The sequence below is a fragment of the Triturus cristatus genome, chromosome 3_2 (genome assembly GCF_964204655.1).
Source record: "Triturus cristatus chromosome 3_2, aTriCri1.1, whole genome shotgun sequence".
Lineage (NCBI taxonomy): Eukaryota > Metazoa > Chordata > Amphibia > Caudata > Salamandridae > Triturus > Triturus cristatus.
The window spans coordinates 616912456-616931925 of NC_140584.1; the positions used below are offsets into that span (position 1 = coordinate 616912456).

At 44.8% G+C, this 19470-nt stretch overlaps 1 protein-coding gene across 1 annotated transcript in view; it reads right to left on the reverse strand.

The window, feature by feature from the left end:
• DDB1 (damage specific DNA binding protein 1) overlaps positions 1-19470 on the reverse strand; it is a 990203-nt gene that overhangs the window by 464558 nt on the left and 506175 nt on the right. The window contains exon 15 of the mRNA XM_085648506.1: positions 16640-16747. Coding sequence (XP_085504632.1) covers positions 16640-16747 — 108 coding nt within the window. The remainder of the gene's footprint in view (positions 1-16639; positions 16748-19470) is intronic.

Here is a 19470-nt window from a genome sequence, read left to right on the forward strand (position 1 = left end):
TTTTACTAGACCTACAGGTCAAGTAACCTAAAAAAAATGTACTTGACCTAACTGAAATGCACTTGACCACAGTTTCTGAAAGTGGAGCAAATGTGACAAGTTAAAAAGATTTAAAGGCATTTTTACTGCTCATTCACTTTGTGAGCAATAAAGATGCCTATAAATCTTGCTATCTTGTCACATTTTCTCTGCTTTCAGAGACAGGGCAAAAGTCAGATTGTCTCACTACTCGCCAGAAAGAGCGAGTAGGACCGGAGAATAGCTCACCCTAATTGAATCTGGCTGCCAAATGCGAGCAGGCGATTGGATTTTTCGAGCCCTGGTTTACAATGCCTTTCCCCTCTTCAGCTAGGGCTTTTGCTCTTTTTTTATATTGCTAAGGCAGATTTCATTTTCCGCCATCTCTTCCCAGTTCTTATGGGCATATCTGTTTAGCAAATCATTAGAGTTTGCTATCCTTCATTGAGTAGCGGCTTCTCTTTCGAATTTTCTTCCTACTACTTCAATCCTTTTGCTTTCATTATGTGGTGGGGGCGGTCAGAGGCGGTAGGGATATTTTCTCTCTCCTTGCCTATGGCTATGATGATTGAATCTGCCACTATATTGTCCCTTATGTATGCTGGATCTTTGGAGGAGTGCTTGTGCTTTTTCTCCACCCTTGGGGTTACTGTGCTGCATGTTGCTGGCTAATTAAAAGCCTCTCTCCCTTGAAACCATGATGTTTGGTGGCTTAGGAAGGTATTGGACCTTGTTCTGGTATGGTATCAGTGTTTCAAGCAAAAAACTAGTATGTGGCTTTTCCTTTTCCTATCTGCACCCCAAACCTTTTGCATGCTTTTTTGTCCAGTTGGTTATACACAGTAATATCATCTTGAGGCGATGGCCTAGAAGAGCATTTGTTCCTCTTCCTCCAGAGGCTCAGGAGAGAGGTGGTCCTATTTCCTCCATATCCTTCCCTTCTCTTGAGTCTTCCGTCGAAGGCTTCAATGGAATCCTAAAAGCCTGCAACGAGGAATCAAATGTTTCTTTTTTTAATATGGTCACTATTTTGGCCTCAAGCCTTCTTTTCTTGTTCTCTATTTCGAGTGTGCATTCTTCGGCGTTAAGGGTAGGTGGCGTTCTCTTTTGTTACGTCAAAGACTCTACTGCTGCTGTTGTAGCCGCAGTCTATTTCTCTGTTTCGTTCGACGTCGAAGTTTTCTCACCACCTCTCCCACCTGTGGTATCCTTTGGCTGGGACCAAAGGGGATCTTTGTGCTTTGTCTTACCTTCAGTCAGCAAGATCATTGGTGCTGAGGCTGACTTGTTTTTAGGAGTTGGTTTGAATCTTCCACCGTAATCTTTTTTGGAATTTCCTGTCCGTTTTTTTCTTCCGGTCTTCTGTGTTCTTTCTCGACAAAGATGATGAGTCTCCTCCATCCACTTCTTTGGCGGAGTTATTTTCCTCCTCACTCAACAACCCCAAGTCTCTGAATGAGCTACTGTCCTTTTGGCCCTTCATAACAGAGTGCACACCTTTGCTTATCTCAGGTCTTGAGCGTCTTCGCCTTGAACTCCGCGCAAGTCTGACAGGATCCAGAGTAGTGGTCGATAGGCAAGCAAAGATTGCAGACCTGATGGCTGTCCCACTGCGCAAACAAGTGGTGTCACTGTGGACAAAAACTAAACACAGTGTTCTCCATTTCATGATGAGCAAAGGTCCCCTTGTTCACGTATTCTCTCTCTCTCGATGACAAAAAACTCCACCTACTTTAGCTTTGTTGAAGTTCGTAGACATCACTTTCTTCGATTTTGTGGGTTTGCTATACTTCCTTTCAACAAGAAAGCTCCTTCACTTCTTATTAATCCTCCTAAAGTTTGGAGATCTACATGATGCTTACACACCCAACAGCGGGATAAAAACCTGAAGATGTTGACTAACAGGGAGGCTCTATATGACTTGCTCTGGACTGAGTCACAGCCAAAAGGTTGGTGTTATGTCTGTGAGCAATGCAAGGTGATGGGGACTGCCCCTAGTCTGAATCAGGGCATTGTCTCATTCTAAACAACTTTGGCTAGGTATCAGACATCACAATAGGTTGTTCTCCTTCCACATCATTGACGTCCGAGGCACTGGTTCAGATTTTGGAGCCGTAACTGAAGTATGCACAGATGCAGGTGCAATTCCTGAAGCGGGTTTGAATGGCACAGATTTCAGTAAGGATGTATCTGCCGGGGGTAACCTGATTGGAGGCCCCTGATGGCCCAAACTGGAAGCATTAAAAGATGTGCAGCACGGCCTCGCTAATGGTTTTGATTAGCTGTGTGTCGCAGATGAACCGAGAAAGTTGAGGTGCATTGGAACCAAGGTTAGAATCGGCTCCTCTGTGAAACAGGAGTAAGAACAAGCGGCACAGTGATGCCCTCCTGCCTTCTCTGGAGAACCAAGAGTGGTGAGATGGGTAAGTGTCGTGTTTGGAGTTCTTATGCTGCTTCTTAGACTTAGCCGAAGACTTTGACCACAAGGAATATCCGTTGTGGGAATATGTCTGCACTTCTGAGATCAAATGGAAGCGGAACCTGAATGGAGTCTTGAGGTGTTTTACTATATAGGGCTTGCACTCTCGGATGGCTTTGAGATTCATCTGGGCATATTTGTTGCAAGCCTCCGAGTTGGGCACTGAACCCAAACACTAGAGGCACACCTCACGGGATCTGTAACAGACATCTGTTTGCAACAGTCTCTGGAAGCTTTAAGCCCTGTAGGCTTAAGAGGTGCATGTTAACTTGCACACTGGTAGATCTGAGACAAAGAATTAGAGAACATAATCTCTTCAAGAGATGAAGAAAGAGAGTGTAGCTCCAGATTCACGTCTGTAGGCGTGGTAAGGAAGAAACTGATGTTCACGAGCATGAAAGGCTGCTCCATTCTTCACTTCCGAAGTGGAACAAAGTCAGCGTGGAACCACACAAAGCCACCTACTGGCAAACAGGACCAATGTGTGAGTTTATCGATCCAGTTTGGTGATATTCACAAGGTGAAGAAACTGAGGTGGGAAGTATCCATCGAAAATCTAGTTTTTATCTTATTTCAAAACCTAACCAGAATGTCACTTTAAACTTAGGTTTTTGTGAGAATATATATGTACATATATACGTACTACTGAAGAAAATGTAATGGTAATTATAATGTGATTACCACAATGTACTAAAGAATGACAAAATAAATATTGCTACAACAACTTTTATTAATAAAGATGCCTATTTTCCAAGGTACAATAATATTCTCCTCAACTTAAGCTTTTTTCTACTTTTTGGTCTAAATCTTAGGACTGAGGCTTAGAAATAAAGGGATTCTGGATCTTTGATCTTGTAAGAAATTGGGGCATTAGTTGAGGGGGAGAGGGGTAACGGTTCCTGCAGCTAACTACCCACTTTTAGTATTTCCAAGCCGGCTGAAGTCTTCTACCACACTAAACGTTAGCTCTTAGAGGGGGTGGTGGGAACTATGGTAATCCTAGTTGTCTCCCACATCTAACTCCAAAATCCAGTTTCATGCAGTCCCTATGCCCACGAGAACCTCGAAGACGGACGTTCAGTAAAATAAGGCTGAGCTTTCAGCAACCAGACAGTGGATACACACAAGTAGTTTTGGTGTTCTGTTTCCCTCCTTTGAACTTTACCATAAATATTATATGTAAACTTAGCAGACCTGTCAAACAGGCGGTGACACTGTAATGACAAAAAATCCCCACTGCAATTGGGTTCTCATTGGCTCTAAACAGAAGGGTCCTGCCTAGGTGTCAGCTAACCTTTTGCCTGAGACAGGGGAAGCCTCGCTAAAGTGAGTCTCAGGTGTCCAATGAAAAGTCCCGATTAATCAATGGAGATACCCAGTATAGTGCAGAACCTGGGGACAATTACGTTAAACAAACAAGTGGTTCTGCCACAACACACTTTAAAGAACTACATCAAATTCAGTGTTTTATATCCCTTACTAAGTTAGGATATCAATCAATGATACATATGGCAGTCTAAACACCTAGCCGAAATATACAGCACACAATAATTATGTTATTCAATAATTTATTTTATGCAAAAAATGAATTTTCACAAATACAGATCCTACACACATTGGCCTAATGTGAAAAGTGAAACAAAGTGAAATACAATGTATCAAATTCATGACATACATAAACAACATAACAATAAGGCATTAAGAAACAAAGGCACAGCGAAAAAGTAATAGTTCTCAAAATGACCTAGACATTGCTCCTAACCATTTTGGCAGGTCAAAATGAAATGTACAAGCTTCTAATTTAGCGTTGACATTTCGACCCTATTGTATCTGTGCTAGATAGAGACATCAAACGCGGGTCTTCTTCAGGACAAAATAATCTAGACTGTGTGTGACCTGCATCAAAAGAAAAGTTATGTGTATTGGTATTGGCTGGTGTTTAGAATACACAATTGACAATATCGGGAGACCTCTCAAAGATCCTCACCTCAGATATATGGTTCTAGAGGAATCCAATGGGCAAACGCGTTATTTTCTATTACTTGGAGCCTCGGAATTGCTCCTGGACTGATAAATCCCGATAAAATGGCGGAATGGGCATACTATGCTCTCACTCATCTGTGTGATTAAATAATACCTGATCAGGTGAAAATCACGGAATAAGTACTAAAAGATAAAAAAGAATGAAAGAAAATGCCACTGACCTATCGCATCTGGCGCTCAACGTTGTCAAAATAGTTGGGGCAAGGGTATTCCGCTATCCATGTAAAAAGCTGCTCACTTGTAAGGACAAACTCCGAAGACTCGTGAGTTTATCTGAAAAGGAAACCCATATTTTAAATGACGGGTATTGTAAAATGTAGATACTCTTAACATGCACCTCTTTGTTTGGAGAAAGGAGCGGAAATACTGCAAGGGTCACTGACCTCAGATAAAAAGTAGTATCATCCATCACTTGCTTTGGTCTTTAAATGACTTGAAATAACTGGAGTCCCGGAAAATTTAGTTTCCGTGGGCTCTGTATAAATAAAGGGCAAAGTCTGAGAAAGATATTCTATGTTTAAAACTTGACTTTTCTTACGAAAAAACAAGTGGTTTTCAATTACCTTTGAGCAGCATACAGATTACTCATCCGTGAACGCGTCCTCTCCTTGAGAAGATTTATAGAAAATGACGTGCATTGAGCGGCCTCGTGGACGTCTGACACGCATGGCATGTAAATTCCTGCGCGCTTAATCAGAGCACCTAACCTGGGGTTCTGCTCAAAAGAATACTATTCCTTCTCTTAGGGATCGATAAAGTTATTACCAAATGATGAAGTTTCTTAAAGGGGCGCGTGATTCCTCCATTGTAGAGAGACCACCTTCAAATCTTGTGACATAACAGACATATCCACGTAAGGGCGTATATTTTTGAATACATATCATGCGATAATTCATATGTGAAATTTATGTGCGATGCTGAGGAGTACATTACAGATTGTCATTACTTTATTGAAGACTAAAAAAAGATATGTGAATTATACATAGATATAATTACAATTAAGTGCATTATAATAAAAATTACCACATATGAATTATCTCATAATATGTCTTCAAAAACATTGTCCCAAGTGAATTCTTTGTAAGGCAGATTATAAATGAGACTTATTTTAATGTACATCAATTTGCCCTCACGTGGATATGTCATTTATGTCACAAGATTTGAATGATTTTTCTTGCTACAATGGAGTGATTGTGTGTTCTTTTAAGAAACTGAACTATTTGGCCATAAGGTTTTCCATCCCTAAGATGGATGACTAGTATTTGTTTGAACATCGGACATTTTGTATATGCATTATCGCATGATCTGTATTGAAAGTGATTGTCCTGAATGAATTCTATGAATTATCGCATGAAGTGTGTTTAAATGGATGGTCCTGAATTAATTCTAAGTAAGGTATATTATAAATGAGAGGATTGTAATATACACCAATATGTCCTTACGTGGATATGTCTTTCATGTCACAAGATTTGAAGGTTTTCTCTCTACAATGGAGGGATGACGCGCCCCTTTAAGAAACTTCATCATTTGGTAATAACTTTATCGATCCCTAAGAGAAGGAATAGTATTCTTTTGAGCAGAACCCCAGGTTAGTTGTTCTAACGAAGCGCGCGGGAATTTACATGCCATACGTGTCAGACGTCCACGAGGACGCTCAATGCACGAAATTTTCTATAAATCAAGCTAGTAAACAGCGATCCTTCTCAAGGAGAGGACGCGTTCACGGATGAGTAATCTGTATGCTGCTCAAAGGTAATTGAAAACCACTTGTTTTTTCATCAGAAAAGTCCGCTTTTAAACATAGAATATCTTTCTCAGACTTTGCCCTTTATTTATACAGAGCCCACGGAAACGAAATTTTCCAGGACTCCAGTTCTTTCAAGTCATTTAAAGACCAAAGCAAGTGATGGATGATACTTATTTTTATCTGAGGTCAGTGACCCTTGCAGTATTTCCGCTCCTTTCTCCAAACAAAAAGGTGCATGTTAAGAGTATCCACATTTTACAATACCCGTCATTTAAAATATGGGTTTCCTTTTTAGATAAACTCACGAGTCTTTGGAGTTTGTCCTTACAAGTGAGCCGCTTTTTACATGGATAGCGGAATACCCTTGCCCCAACCATTTTGACAACGTTGAGCGCCAGATGCGATAGGTCAGTGGCATTTTCTTTCTTTATATAAGTTATCTTTTAGTACTTATTCCGTGATTGTCACCTGATCAAGTATTATTTAATCACACAGATGAGTGAGAGCATAGTATGCCCATTCCGCCATTTTATCAGATTTTATCAGTCCAGGAGCAATTCAGAGGCTCCAAGGAATAGAAAGAAATGCTTTTGCCCATTGGATTCCTCTGGAAACATATCTGAGGTGAGGATCTATAAGAGGTCTCCCGATATGGTCAATTGTATATTCTAAACACCAGCCAATACCCATATCTTTTCTTTTGATGCAGGCCACACACACTCTAGTTAATTTTGTCCTGAAGAAGACCCGCGTTTGATGTCTATCTAGCACAGATACAACAGGGTCGAAACGTTGATGCTAAATTAAGAAGCTTGTACATTCCATTTTTACCTGCCAAAATGATTAGGAGCAATGTCTAGGTAATTTGAAGAACTATTACTTTTTCTCTGTGCCTTTATTGTTTCTTAATGCCTTATTATGTTGTGTATGTATGTCATGAATTTGATACACTATTTCACTTTGTTTCACTTTTCACATTAGACCAATATGTGTGTAGGATCTGTATTTGTGAAAATTAATTTTTTGTGTGAAATAAATGATTGAATAACAATTATTTTGTGCTATTTTGGCTAGGTGTTTAGACTGCCATATGTATCATTGATTGATATCCTAACTTAGTAAGGGATATAAAACACTGAATTTGATGTAGTTCTTTAAAGTGTGTTGTGGCAGAACCACTTTTTAGTTTCACGCAATGAAAAGTCCCAGCAGCTCTGTAAAGCAGGACTTCAAATTTTATTGTCAAAAGGATCCTGCCAGCCCCACCCCCTTTGCACATTCAGGCAGTTTTAGAGGGGTAAATTTGTCCCATTCAGCTTAGCATATTATTCCTGGGAGCAAGTTCACACCTCATTCAAACCTATTTAAATGCCAGCTACCAGCTGACCGAAACGGGAGAATAAAATGCAGATTTATCTTTCAGGGGCTTCAGGCCGTGTAAAGATAACTTTTTAAAAGTTACCTTTCACTAATATATAGAACAAACCTGACCACCATTGAACTGGATTTTAACAAATATTAAAATAGTTGTTTAAATTGTTTATCTAGCTCGTTCCATTACCTAGATACAGGATTTGTATTTAATATTGCATCCCAATGTTTTACTATGGAACACCTGCTACAGCGGAAAAAACTCTGAGGGGATTTTCACAGTACGGACATGTTTAAAATTAAACTTTTACATGTCCTAATTTTAAATACCATACACGCTGCTTTTTTGGCAGTAAGACCAACTTATAAATATTTCAAAGGAAGGTTTAGACATTTCAAAGGGGGTTATTTTGAAGGGTTGAATTTCCAGTTAAAACAAACACAGCCATATTTACATTGCCACTGTAGTGAATGGCACAATGAGTCCTGCAGTCCACTTGCGACATTTAACGTATATACCTCGAAGCCATATACTAGAGACTTATTGGCAAGTTAAATGTGTCAATCAGGAGTAGACCAATTTTACAATCTTACAAGAAGCATAAGAATTTTACCTCTGGTTAGCAGTCATGAAGTGCACAGTACTATAACCAGCAAAAACAGGGTTAAACAAAAGGCAAATCAGGGTGACCCTACAGAAAGAGGAAATTTCCAACAGTACTGCATTTTCTTCTTTCACTTACCCATGTGAAGTTGACCTAAGGAAACCTCCAAATCTTTAGAGGTGAGGCTGGGGAAAGGGGCCTGTACCATGCTCTTCTGTGTTAAAATGCAAGAGGTGCTAAGAACTTTTGTTTCGTTGGATCCATCAAAGACTTTACTCATGTATAAATATGTCCTATGATCTTTACAGAGTATTAAAGCAACAATATTTCGTAATGAAAAAGGGAGAGATTGCACAGTGAGAATGGAAAATGCTACTTACCAGTATGCATCTGTTCTTGTCATGTAGAGCTGCAGAATACCATACTGTTGCATAGATCACCATCTGATGTTGGGCTTGGATGCTTACACCTTGTTGTTGTCTTGGAAGAAGTCTTTTGTAGTCATGAGATAGGGGACTCCTCCGTTGGACGATAGTGCGCATGGGCATCAACTCCATCCTCAGATTGTTTTTCGCCATGATGGGAAATGATGGAGTTTGTAAGAAACTCCAAAGATGTGAACGTATCCAAGTAAGGCAAGCTCCGCCAGACGCCTGGGACACCACAGAACGAACACTCAAAGCAAAAAGGCGAAGAAAAAGGTTGCATCTGCAACATACCATAACGCCACGAAGAGCAGATGCCCGCAGGGGACCACAACTCCCCAGCACATACCAGGGCTATATAACAGCGAACCCTACTCCACATATGGCATGTGATATCCCAAACAAAAGGATCGAATAGGAATACCTACTAGGTACCGTCCACAAGTTTGTACATGACAAACACAATTGGAACCTCAATAATCAAAACCAAATATATGTGTATTCTAACATTTAGGGTAACCTATAGTACAATACAACATGACATACAAAGATGATCAAATTCCAATGATAACCAAAAAGTTTTTACAATCCTTACATCTTCAACTTAGCTTGTGTTTGTTTACAGCATTATGGGCCAATTTTTAAATGATGAGCTAGCGTTCTCCCATTATATCGTGATCCGTAAGTCGACTCGCCACAAGAGTTTCTTTACTCTGTCATTTTCACGACTTGGTTCACCTCCAGGAGTCACTTATTTGCTTATTTTCCGTTCATTCTTTCGTCTACTTATACCTACTCCATTGGTAATTCAATTTATTTCTATCTGCCACTCATATTCACCCCTTTGACAACTACACTGGGTGCTCCCTAAAAAATCCTTTATGATAATATTGTGCACTTTTGCACCAACTAACCTTGACACATCAAAATAACACCAGCCTTTATCAACTTCTGTTGTGTAAACATCTCCCACCAGTACTTACAATATGAGTAATTTCAGTATATTTGTTTTAGGTTATTGCCCCTGACGAAGGGACTTTTCTGCATTGGGCCGCTCGCTAAAAAGTGGAAAAAGAAATGTATCACTCATAATTTTTTGAATTACTTTGTCATCAAGTTAATGTTTGTTAAAACAAGAATGATTAATGTAATGCAATGTAAGGATTGTAAAAACTTTTTCGTTATCATTGGAATTTGATCATCTTTGTATGTCATGTTGTATTGTACTATTAATTACCCTAAGTGTTAGAATACACATTTATTTGGTTTTGATTATTGAGGTTCGAATTGCGTTTGTCATATACAAACTTGTGAACAGTGCACGGTACCTAGTAGGTATTCCAATTAGATCCTTTTGTTTCACGTTATTTATCCGAATTGACAGCGGATATAGTTCCGCAGTACCCCTTTTTTTAGTAAACTAACATTTTGTTAATAATAGACTATCTAGGTGTGCACCTTGATCACAAATCTTTCATGTGCTATCCCAAAACATGGAAACTTCCGCAGCAGAGGGCAACAAAAAAGACCTGTGGCACACAACCCCGCAGGAGGCCTATCAAGCAGCCAGAGGGGAAACGCAGAAGGCCCAATCTCAGGCCCAGCATGGTGTGAAAAACCCAAAGGAAAAACACACAGTCAAAAAGGGCTGGCCAGCAGCCAACAGAACCACAACCTCAGCCAGACAACCGGGGCAACCCGCACCAACGGAACAGCAGCTCCAAGAACCAGATCAACACGCAGGTCACTGAGGGGGAGAAGGAGGGGGAGGAGGAGGTGGAGGTGGAGGACGAAGCCCCGCCAAGAACCTCTGGATGGCAGAGTCCGCAGGGGCATGGAACAAAAGAGCACCATCGAAGGGAAGGTCCACCAGCTGTTCTCGAACATTCTCCGGGTACACTGTCCCGAAGCCAGGCATGGCGACGAAAGGCAACCGAAGAAGCCATGGCACGGCCCAGCACCTCCGAGATGTCCAGAGCGGAGCGAAGGATAAATGCCGCCAGCTCCCGCCCATCCAAGACATGGTGTCTCAAATCCACACAGACACCCTCCTGAGAAGTGGCAGACATAAGGGTCTCCGCCGAGTCCCACAAACAAGAAGTGGCCCTAGCCAAAACACACAGTGTTAAGGGCCCGCATAGCCGCATTGGTTGAGGCAAACATATTGCGCCCCCAGGAGTCCAGCGAGCGGGCCTCCTGTGACGGGGAAGACAACAGCAACGGCAAAGCAGGAAAGGCAGACTGCAAAAGGAGGCCTCTGGTCGAAGCGAAAGGCACACCGGATCACGCGTTGCCGGATGGTGGCAGTGCAGAAAGTACTGGGGCACCGGGTCCCCCGTGGCGGGGCGGCCCCAAGTCCCCAAGAGACAAGAATGGAGTGAACCCTCGAAGGGAAGCAACAGTTCCCTACCACCAGAGCCCTGATGGAGAACCTCCAGAAGATGATCTGCGGGAAATGGGTAGCTGGATCACCCATGTGCAAAATTCCCACAGTCATAGAAACAGCGCGGGCGAAAGCCACACTCGCCTCCGTAGGGCCCCGTGGAGAGGAAAGCAGCTCCTCGTTAGGTGACAGCTGCAAGCTAAGGCGGCCATCCCCCAACCCAACTGGGGGAAGGAAGGGCCAAGGCCAAAATGAAGGAAGAGGGACCGAAGAGTGGGGGACTTGTGGCTCCTCCAGCGAAGACCACGGTCGTGGAGACGGCTAGGAGCCGCCTTTAGACGACATTGGGGAAAAAGCCACGACCCGGCGGCCCGTCTCTGGCGAGGATGACACCAGCAACTGCCGAACCTCTGGAGAAGAGGAGGCATCTGAAGACGAGTCAACGACCCGACGTTGGCCCGGGGTTGAAGAGTCCGCAACCTGAGGCAGGACACCGTCGCCGGAGGAGACGCCGGGGCGACATCCGACACAGCACATGGCGCAGGAGACCGGAGCTGGACCGGAGTCGGGGTGGTAAAGGGGCAGCGCCTTAATGGTGCCGACCGGACCTCTGACGAGGCAGCCGCCTGCGCGGGGGGACGAGAAGGGCCCGGGGAGGGAGGAGGAGACCCCCGCCAGCCGCGACTGGTGGCAGGGCGAGACAGGCCCTCTGCCGACCCCTGTGGCGCCGCCAGGGCCAGCAGCTGCCGGTGCCATAGCGGCGTCACCTCGGACAAGGCCGCCGCCCGTCCCAAAGACCGAGAGGGGCCCTCCACCGACCCCTGCGGCGCCGCCAGGGCCAGCAGCCGCCAGCACCGTGGCGGCATCACCTCGGCCAAGGCCGCTGCCTGTCCCGAGGACCGAGAGGGGCTCGGGGGTGCGACCGGAGCCCCAGCACCCTTCCGCAACACCAAAGGGACTCCCGCTGGAGTTTGTGGCGAAGCAGAGGTGCCGTGGCCTGAAGGAGGGACCCCCGAAGGGCCCCATCCCAACGGCACCACATCCTCCGAGCCTGGATCCGAACCAGTCGGGGCCGGAGCCGCCGACGCCGCAGAGGGCCCCGCACACTGCAAGGGATCCGCTGACGTCCCAGGAGGGGAAGGAGGAGAAGCCAATTAGGCCTGCAAAGCCGCCCCATATGTCTCCATCTCAGCTCTGGAAGCCCCTACGTCGGGAAATGGCGGATAAGGGGATGACACATGGGGCCGCACCACCCGCGAAGAGCCCACGGCCCCGTTGGGCCGGAACCCGACACTCTAGGACAAACAGAGGTGAGCGGCGCACTGGTGACCTGGGAGAAGATCGAAGTCGGCGAGGGAAGCTGCGGGTCCGAGAAACCTCCTCAGGCGCCGCCGGGCGAGATGATGCCGACCTGGACACATGAGCCGAAAGAAGTTTCATCCGGCGCTCGCGCCGGGACTTCGGCTTCATCTGTTGGCACGCCTCACAATCAGTGGAGTTGTGGTGCTCCCCCAAACACCACATACAGATGGGGAGAGAATCCGTCGCCAAAATGAGGCGGCCACACGACAAACAAGTTTTACAGCCCAAAGGCATTCGCAAACTGTTCCCACACACGCAGCAATAGCATAAGGGAAAGGCCTAAACAGGCCCAGAGCACAAACCGGATCCGCGTTGAACGCGGAAAAGGAAAAAACTGACGTGGGCGCGCCGGGGTGGGACTTATGTGACCTCGCTGACGTCACGTGCGCGGACGATGCCTGGGTGGAGTCGCAGGATGCCGTCCCCCCCGGCATGCAGGAATGCTGGGCAAAAAGTTTTCCGTATCCAGTCTCACGCCTAGGGATAAATCTACGTGAAGGAATCTGCGGCTAGTAGTCTCTATCAGCTAAGCCCATTCATTCGAATGTACTATACCTGCTAGGTGTTGCAAACTGCTTACTTAAACTGTAACAAAAATCAGTACTAGCTATACTGCAATTTTGAACTATGTTCATACAAGTAATTTACTACTGTAAAGTATTTATATGCTTACCTGTACCAGGCTTGCTTGGTTCTAGAAATAAAACGACAGTATATTTTTTTTATACAAAAACAATTGGCCTAGAGTTCAGTTCTTGAGTGTGTGAATTCATTTGCTGACTGAGTGTGTACATCAAATGCTTAACACTGTCCTCTGATACTGCCTTACTGCTCGACCAAGCTACCACTTTAGAGAGTAAGGTTCTATCTAACTTTAACCTCTGCCAAACCACTGGAGACCTTTGGACTCTATACACACTGTACCTCACTTTGGTGCAGTATGTATAGAGCACATTTCTTACAGAGTTGCAGTAAGTTCCAGGCAGTAACCATACTGTATGATTTGTCTTAACCACTGGTCTGTGGTGATGGAATTCCAGACACGTACGAACTGTGAGAGTCTCCCTCCGACCGGAGTGGAGTGGTCTGGAGGTATTGGAGGTTGGAGGGAAGTCAGTTTGTTAGTGGGGGAGGTGCGAGTGTTGTTACCTTGGCCTCTCCCTTTGTTATTATTTCCCCCGTATCCGCCTCTGAAATATCCCTTGTTGGGGATGTTTGCACGGGACTTGTATAGGAGGAGGAACCAGTGTCTGTGCTGATGTTTTTGGATGCGCACCTATAAAAGGAGCGATGAAAGGAGCCTCGTGTAGATGGAGACTAATACTTCCATTGATTTTGCAGTCTCAGTATCTTTTTTCATTTTTTCTAAGGCTGTGTCTACAGCTGGGCCAAAAGGTTGTCCCTGATTGAAGGGCTGATTCAGGATAGTTGCCTGCACTTCTTGTTTGAACCCCGAAATGCGTAACCATGCATGCCTCTGTAATAACACACTAGTGTTGATTGATCTAGATGCAGTGTCTGCTGCATCTAGGGCACATTTAATGGAGGAGTTGGTTATCAACTTGCCCTCCAGAATCAAATCATTGGCTTTGGCCTTGTATTGGTCAGGTAAATGTTGCATTAGGCCCTCAAGCTCGTCATAGTGAGCCCTATCGTACCTGGTAAGTAATGCTTGCGCATTAGCTATCCTCCAGTGATTAGCTGCCTGGGAGGCAACTCTTTTGCCTGAAGTGTCTAGTAACTTATACTCCTTGTCTGGAGGTGGAGCATCGCCGGAGGTCTGAGAGTTGGCACGCTTTCTAGCATTGGTCACCATCAGGGAATCTAAGGAGAGGTGGCCTTTAATATAGGTGGGATCATTAGGGGCGGGTTTATATTTTTTCTCAATCAGAGGATTGAGAATCCTGGTCCTGACAGGTCCTTTGAACATGTCTGGAGCATGTTTGATGCCACCTTTCAGCATGGGTAACGTCTGTACTGTCCTCTGTGACTGTGCAAAAGTGTCTACCAGGAAGTCTTCCTCTGTGGAAAATGATTGCATTTGGACGCCATGATCTTGGGCAGCCCTATAAATCAGCTGGCTAAACCCAATGTTGTCATCTGGGGGAGATGGCCTTGTTGGGTATGTATCTGTGTCAGGAAGGTCTGGAGGATCTACAGGGTCATTGTAGTCATCCCATGTATCCTGTGGTATGGTAGTGTCATCATCCGGATCAATGTAAGTGTCATTATTTCTACTCCAACCCCACCAGGTCATCTTCAACCTGTGGTAGTGGTGAGTATGGAAGAGGTATGGGAGACTTTGGAAGAGAGGGTCTTAATGTTGAAGTTGCACAGTCTTTTTCTTCACAGGCACCTCAGGGATATTTGGGGTGTCCAATTTCCTCTTGTTCCGCGGGATATTGACAATGTGACCTGTTTTAGAGTTCACATGCAATGTTTTTTGCTTCAGATCGATAGGATCTGGTCGAAACAGTTCTTCCTCTTAAGCATGTCCCTTCGGTGCCGAGCTTTTCGGTTCCGAACATGGTTCGATTTCAGATCTGGAGCCTTTGAAGGGGTTTTGGATTCCTTCGGATTCGGTGTCGAGTCCGAATTCTTTTTCAGATTCGAAGGTTGTCGATGTTTCTTCGGTTCAGAGGCTTTTTGTTCTTTTGGTGTCGGATTGCTCGGTGTGGTGGCCTATTTGGTGACAGCAAGAGTAGGATGTGTTCCCACTCTCGGCATAGACGGTGTTTTTGGGGCACTGACACGCAGCTTGCTCATTTCTGAGCCACCGGAAGGCTTCTCCTTTATCTTCGAAGCCTGGCCTGGAGGCGGGACTTCTGAAGTTTTCTTTCAGTCGCGACCATGGCCTACATGCGAAGTCTTGACCAGTGCCTTTGTTTTGTCGGGTCGGTTGGGGCAGGGGCAGTTGTACTCACTCGTTGACCTGGAGTGATGTGGTCATCGGAGTCAGAGTCATCTGCCTCGGATACGATGTTGAGATCCTCTGAATCTTCTGCCTCTGGAACGTTGGGGCCTTCATCAAAGATGTCTTCGGGCACCGGTGCAGCCTGTTGCGCCATAACGTGTCGTCGAGCCCAGCGATCACGAATCGTTTTCTTGGAACGGATGGAGGCGCAAGCTTGGCAATCCTTTTTTTCAGGTTCAGGCGAGAGACAAAGGTTGCAGAGCTTGTGTTGGTCGCTGTGTGGGAATTTAGCTCCACACTGGGGGCATTTTTTTTAATGGAGTCCTTTCCATTAGCCTTAGGCCCGAATGGCGTCGGTAGGCCCAGCCGCCTGCGACCGGAATGGAGTATTTAGAGTTAGCGCGTCAAAAGGCACGCGAACGAAAACAATACCATCGATTTTGTGATGGTTTGCGTGTCGAAAAGGTTAGGAAAACACAGTACCGAACCGGAGCGCTGAAGTTACAGCCGAACCCGATGGTGGAAAAAAACAATCTGAGGATGGAGTCAATGCCCATGCGCACTATCGTCCAAGGGAGGAGTCACCTATCTCAGGACTACAAAAGACAAGGTGCAAGCATCCGAGCCCAACACCAGATGGCGATCTATGCAACAGTATGAATTCTGCAGCTCATATGCCTCGAACATTACTTTTTCCTGGCTGGGAAAATAAACTCCAATTAGCAGAAGTGGATAGTTCCCCTGGATTTAAATATTGAAATTCACAAAACCCAACATAACTAATACAAGCACATTAACTTTCCAGTGGACCCTATCCTGATTCAGTCATTTCCCAGTCTAAACGGCAGCAAAGCATGTTAGAGTTGATGCACACTACTGACTGAGCATAAGTATCGTGTCTAGGCTGTGCCCTCTCAGTCACCCTAACATGCCTGTTCAAATAAGCAGCTGCCAAACTCATGCTTATTTTAACATCAAATTGTACTTAATATGTTGAACACAAATCCTTATAGACAGGGGCACTGTACCAGGCCAGGCCGAGACAGAAAGCAAAAACACATCGCCACTTATGAATTCAATTTGCTAGAGTAGAAAAAAGAATTTCCTTACCACATCAGAATCAAGGGAAATTATAGAATAAAAATGGCACAATTCCATCACAGACGCATCCTTATTTCACTTGTCAAAACTCAGGGGAAGACTTTTAGATGTATCAGCCTAACACTACACAGTAAAACAGAATTTCACATCTCACTTTGCTTAAGAACTGTCAAACTCTGAACCAAACTCACCTGTGTCTACGTTGAGCCCGAAGTAAAAAAGGGCTCCATCTCCGAGTGCACACAGTAGGTAATGGCTGCTTTCAAAAGTAGTCATCAGGATGGAGCGAGGTATGATCTCTGCAAGTGAAAATATACAAATGAGAGGTAAGATGAGAATTATATGGAGTAAGGAAGCTGTGATAAGGAGAGAAGTATGATGTTTGTAAAGGATATCTCTGTGGCATGGCAAATACAGAATTTAAAAAAAAATGAAGTGAGGAAGCTGCATTACCCTAATATGATGGGGGAGTAAGTGAAACAAATGATTGCCTTCTCTCTCCCCAACCTTTAAATGTACAACCACACAAGTTTTTAATCAGCCAATGACAATCAGTATATGTACTTGTCCTCTGCTGAGTCTGCTAAAGGGTGCAGAGAAAGGGAAAGTCTAGGGAAAAGGAACAAAAGATTGACCATTCTAGTAAAATTATTTTCATATTATCTAGACCTAGCTCACTCTCAACATGCAGGTAGACTGCTCTGGGAAGTAAAGAGGGAGGGAGCAGAAGACAGCACACTACGTTTGGCCTAAGCAAACAGCTCTACAGAACATAAGTTTTCAAATTTTGCATTACTTTAGGCGGAAGCCTTGTTATATTCCTGGGTTAGGCCCATGCAGCGAAGCAGCTTATTTCTTACATTGTTCACACAAAAACATTTCAGCTATAAACCTCTACACATATTTGCATGCGCAACAAAGTTGGATTAGTTTCCCTGAAACAAAGGATTATGCTACTTACCCAGTAAGCATCTGTTCTTGACATGTAGAGCTGTAGAATCACATACTTTGCATACTCCTGCCACCTAGTGTTGGGTCCGGATGTTTGCAAGTTTATCTTCGAAGAAGTCTTTCCTACTCACAAGGTAAGGTGACTCTTCCTTTCTGTGATAGTGCGCTGGGCATCGACTCCATTGTTAAATAGTTTCACCGCAAGAGGGTGAGAATGGATTGAGTATAGTTTAGAGATGTCCATGCGTATGTATTGTAACTAATGCAAGACTGCAACAACTACAGGTCCCCAGGGAGGTGGGCAGGCGCATGTGAATATACATCTCGACATGCCAAGAACGAATGCTTACTGGGTAAGTAGCATAATCTGTTCGAGGCATGTGTGCTGTAGATAAACATGCTTTGCATACACTATATAGTAGTATTCTCCCAAAGTGGTGGCTAACCAATAGATGTTGCAGCTGTTTGAAAACGTGTTTTTAGCACTGCTTGCCCTATGTTGGCGTGCTAACACATCCACAAAGTAATGTTTGGTAAACGGTGTGGTGTGGCCCATGTTGCTGCTTTACAAATGTCAGCTATAGGGATGTTACCTAAAAAGGCCATAGACGCTCCCATTTTATGAGTAGAATGGGCTTTAGAAAGTAGAGTAACAAGTTACTTACCTTTGGTAACGCTGAATCTGTAAGAGACATATATTAATTTTAGAATCCTTACCTTAGAACTGCCCCCAGGTGTCAAAACTGGATCTGGAGAAATGTTTTCTTAGCAGTACCCCTGCGAGTCGGTAGGTGGCGTCGGTCGACTCTGCGTTCATCGTTGCCATCGTGGTCACTGGAATGACGTTGCGGTGGCTACTCAGACGCTGCTCCTGCGCACTAACAGTTCTGACACAACTTTCCATGCCAGAAGCGCAGAGCCAAGCAAGACACTGACCACTGGTGCACAAAATTAGGGGCCTGGAAGGGAGTCCCTATCCCTAGAAGTCAGTTAGCAGAATGGGGAGTATGGGTGGGGCGGTAAGGAATCTACAACTAATGTCTCTTACAGAGACATTGTTACCGAAGGTAAGTAACTTGTTCATCTGAAAGAGACCTTCAGTTATAGATGGCTTACCTAAGAAGAGATACCCCAGCAATACCAACCCTGGAGGTGAGTCTGCGAACCAAGTTCACACCAGCAACTCCTGGAGAACAGAACAGCAGAAAAAGCAGTCTCTCCGGACTTGGCTGTCCAAACAGAAATGTTTGGTGAACGTGTGCAGGGATGCCCACGTGGCTGCCTGGTAAAAGGCACGTCCCAAAGAAGTAGTGGCTGCCGTGCCCTGGTAGAGTGGGCGCACAGTCCTACAGGAGGTTCCTTTTTAGCCAAAGAGTAACAGATCGTGATACACAGGACAACCCGAGAGATGGTACGCTTGTGCCCTGCAGTACCCTTCTTGGCGCCCACATAACCAACGAAGATTTGATTGTCCACCAGGAAATCTTTAGTGCGGTTAAGGTAGGACAGCGCACGTTTTGGGTCCAGACAGTGGAGTCTCTCCTCCTCTTTGGAAGGGTGCGGAGGCAGGAAGAAGGTGGGAAATGTGATGGTCTGACCCATGTGGAAAGAGGTAACCAATTTGGCCAGAAAAGAGGGCCTACTGCGAAGAACCACTTTGTCCGGATGAACAGCCAGAAAGAGAGGTTTGGAAGATACGGCCTGAAGCTCACTCACCCTGCGAGCAGAGGTCATGGCAAGTAAGAAAGCAGTCTTCAAAGAAAGGAGAAGAAGTGGACAATGATGTAGTTAGTGGCTCAAAGGCAGGACACAAGATAAGTGAGGACAAGATTAAAGTCCCACTGGGGTATTATGAAAGGTGAAGGAGGAAAGAGATGAGTAATGCCCTTCAGAAATCTGTTAACAATCGGGAACTTGACAATAGAATGCTGATCAGGAAGGCTATGAAAGGCCGAAATGGCTGAAAGATAGCCCTTCGAAGTGTGCACAGCAGAGCCCTGCTGGGCCAAACAAAGAATGAAGAGGAGAACCTCTGAAAGATGGGCAGAATGGGGATCCACAGCCTTTTCTG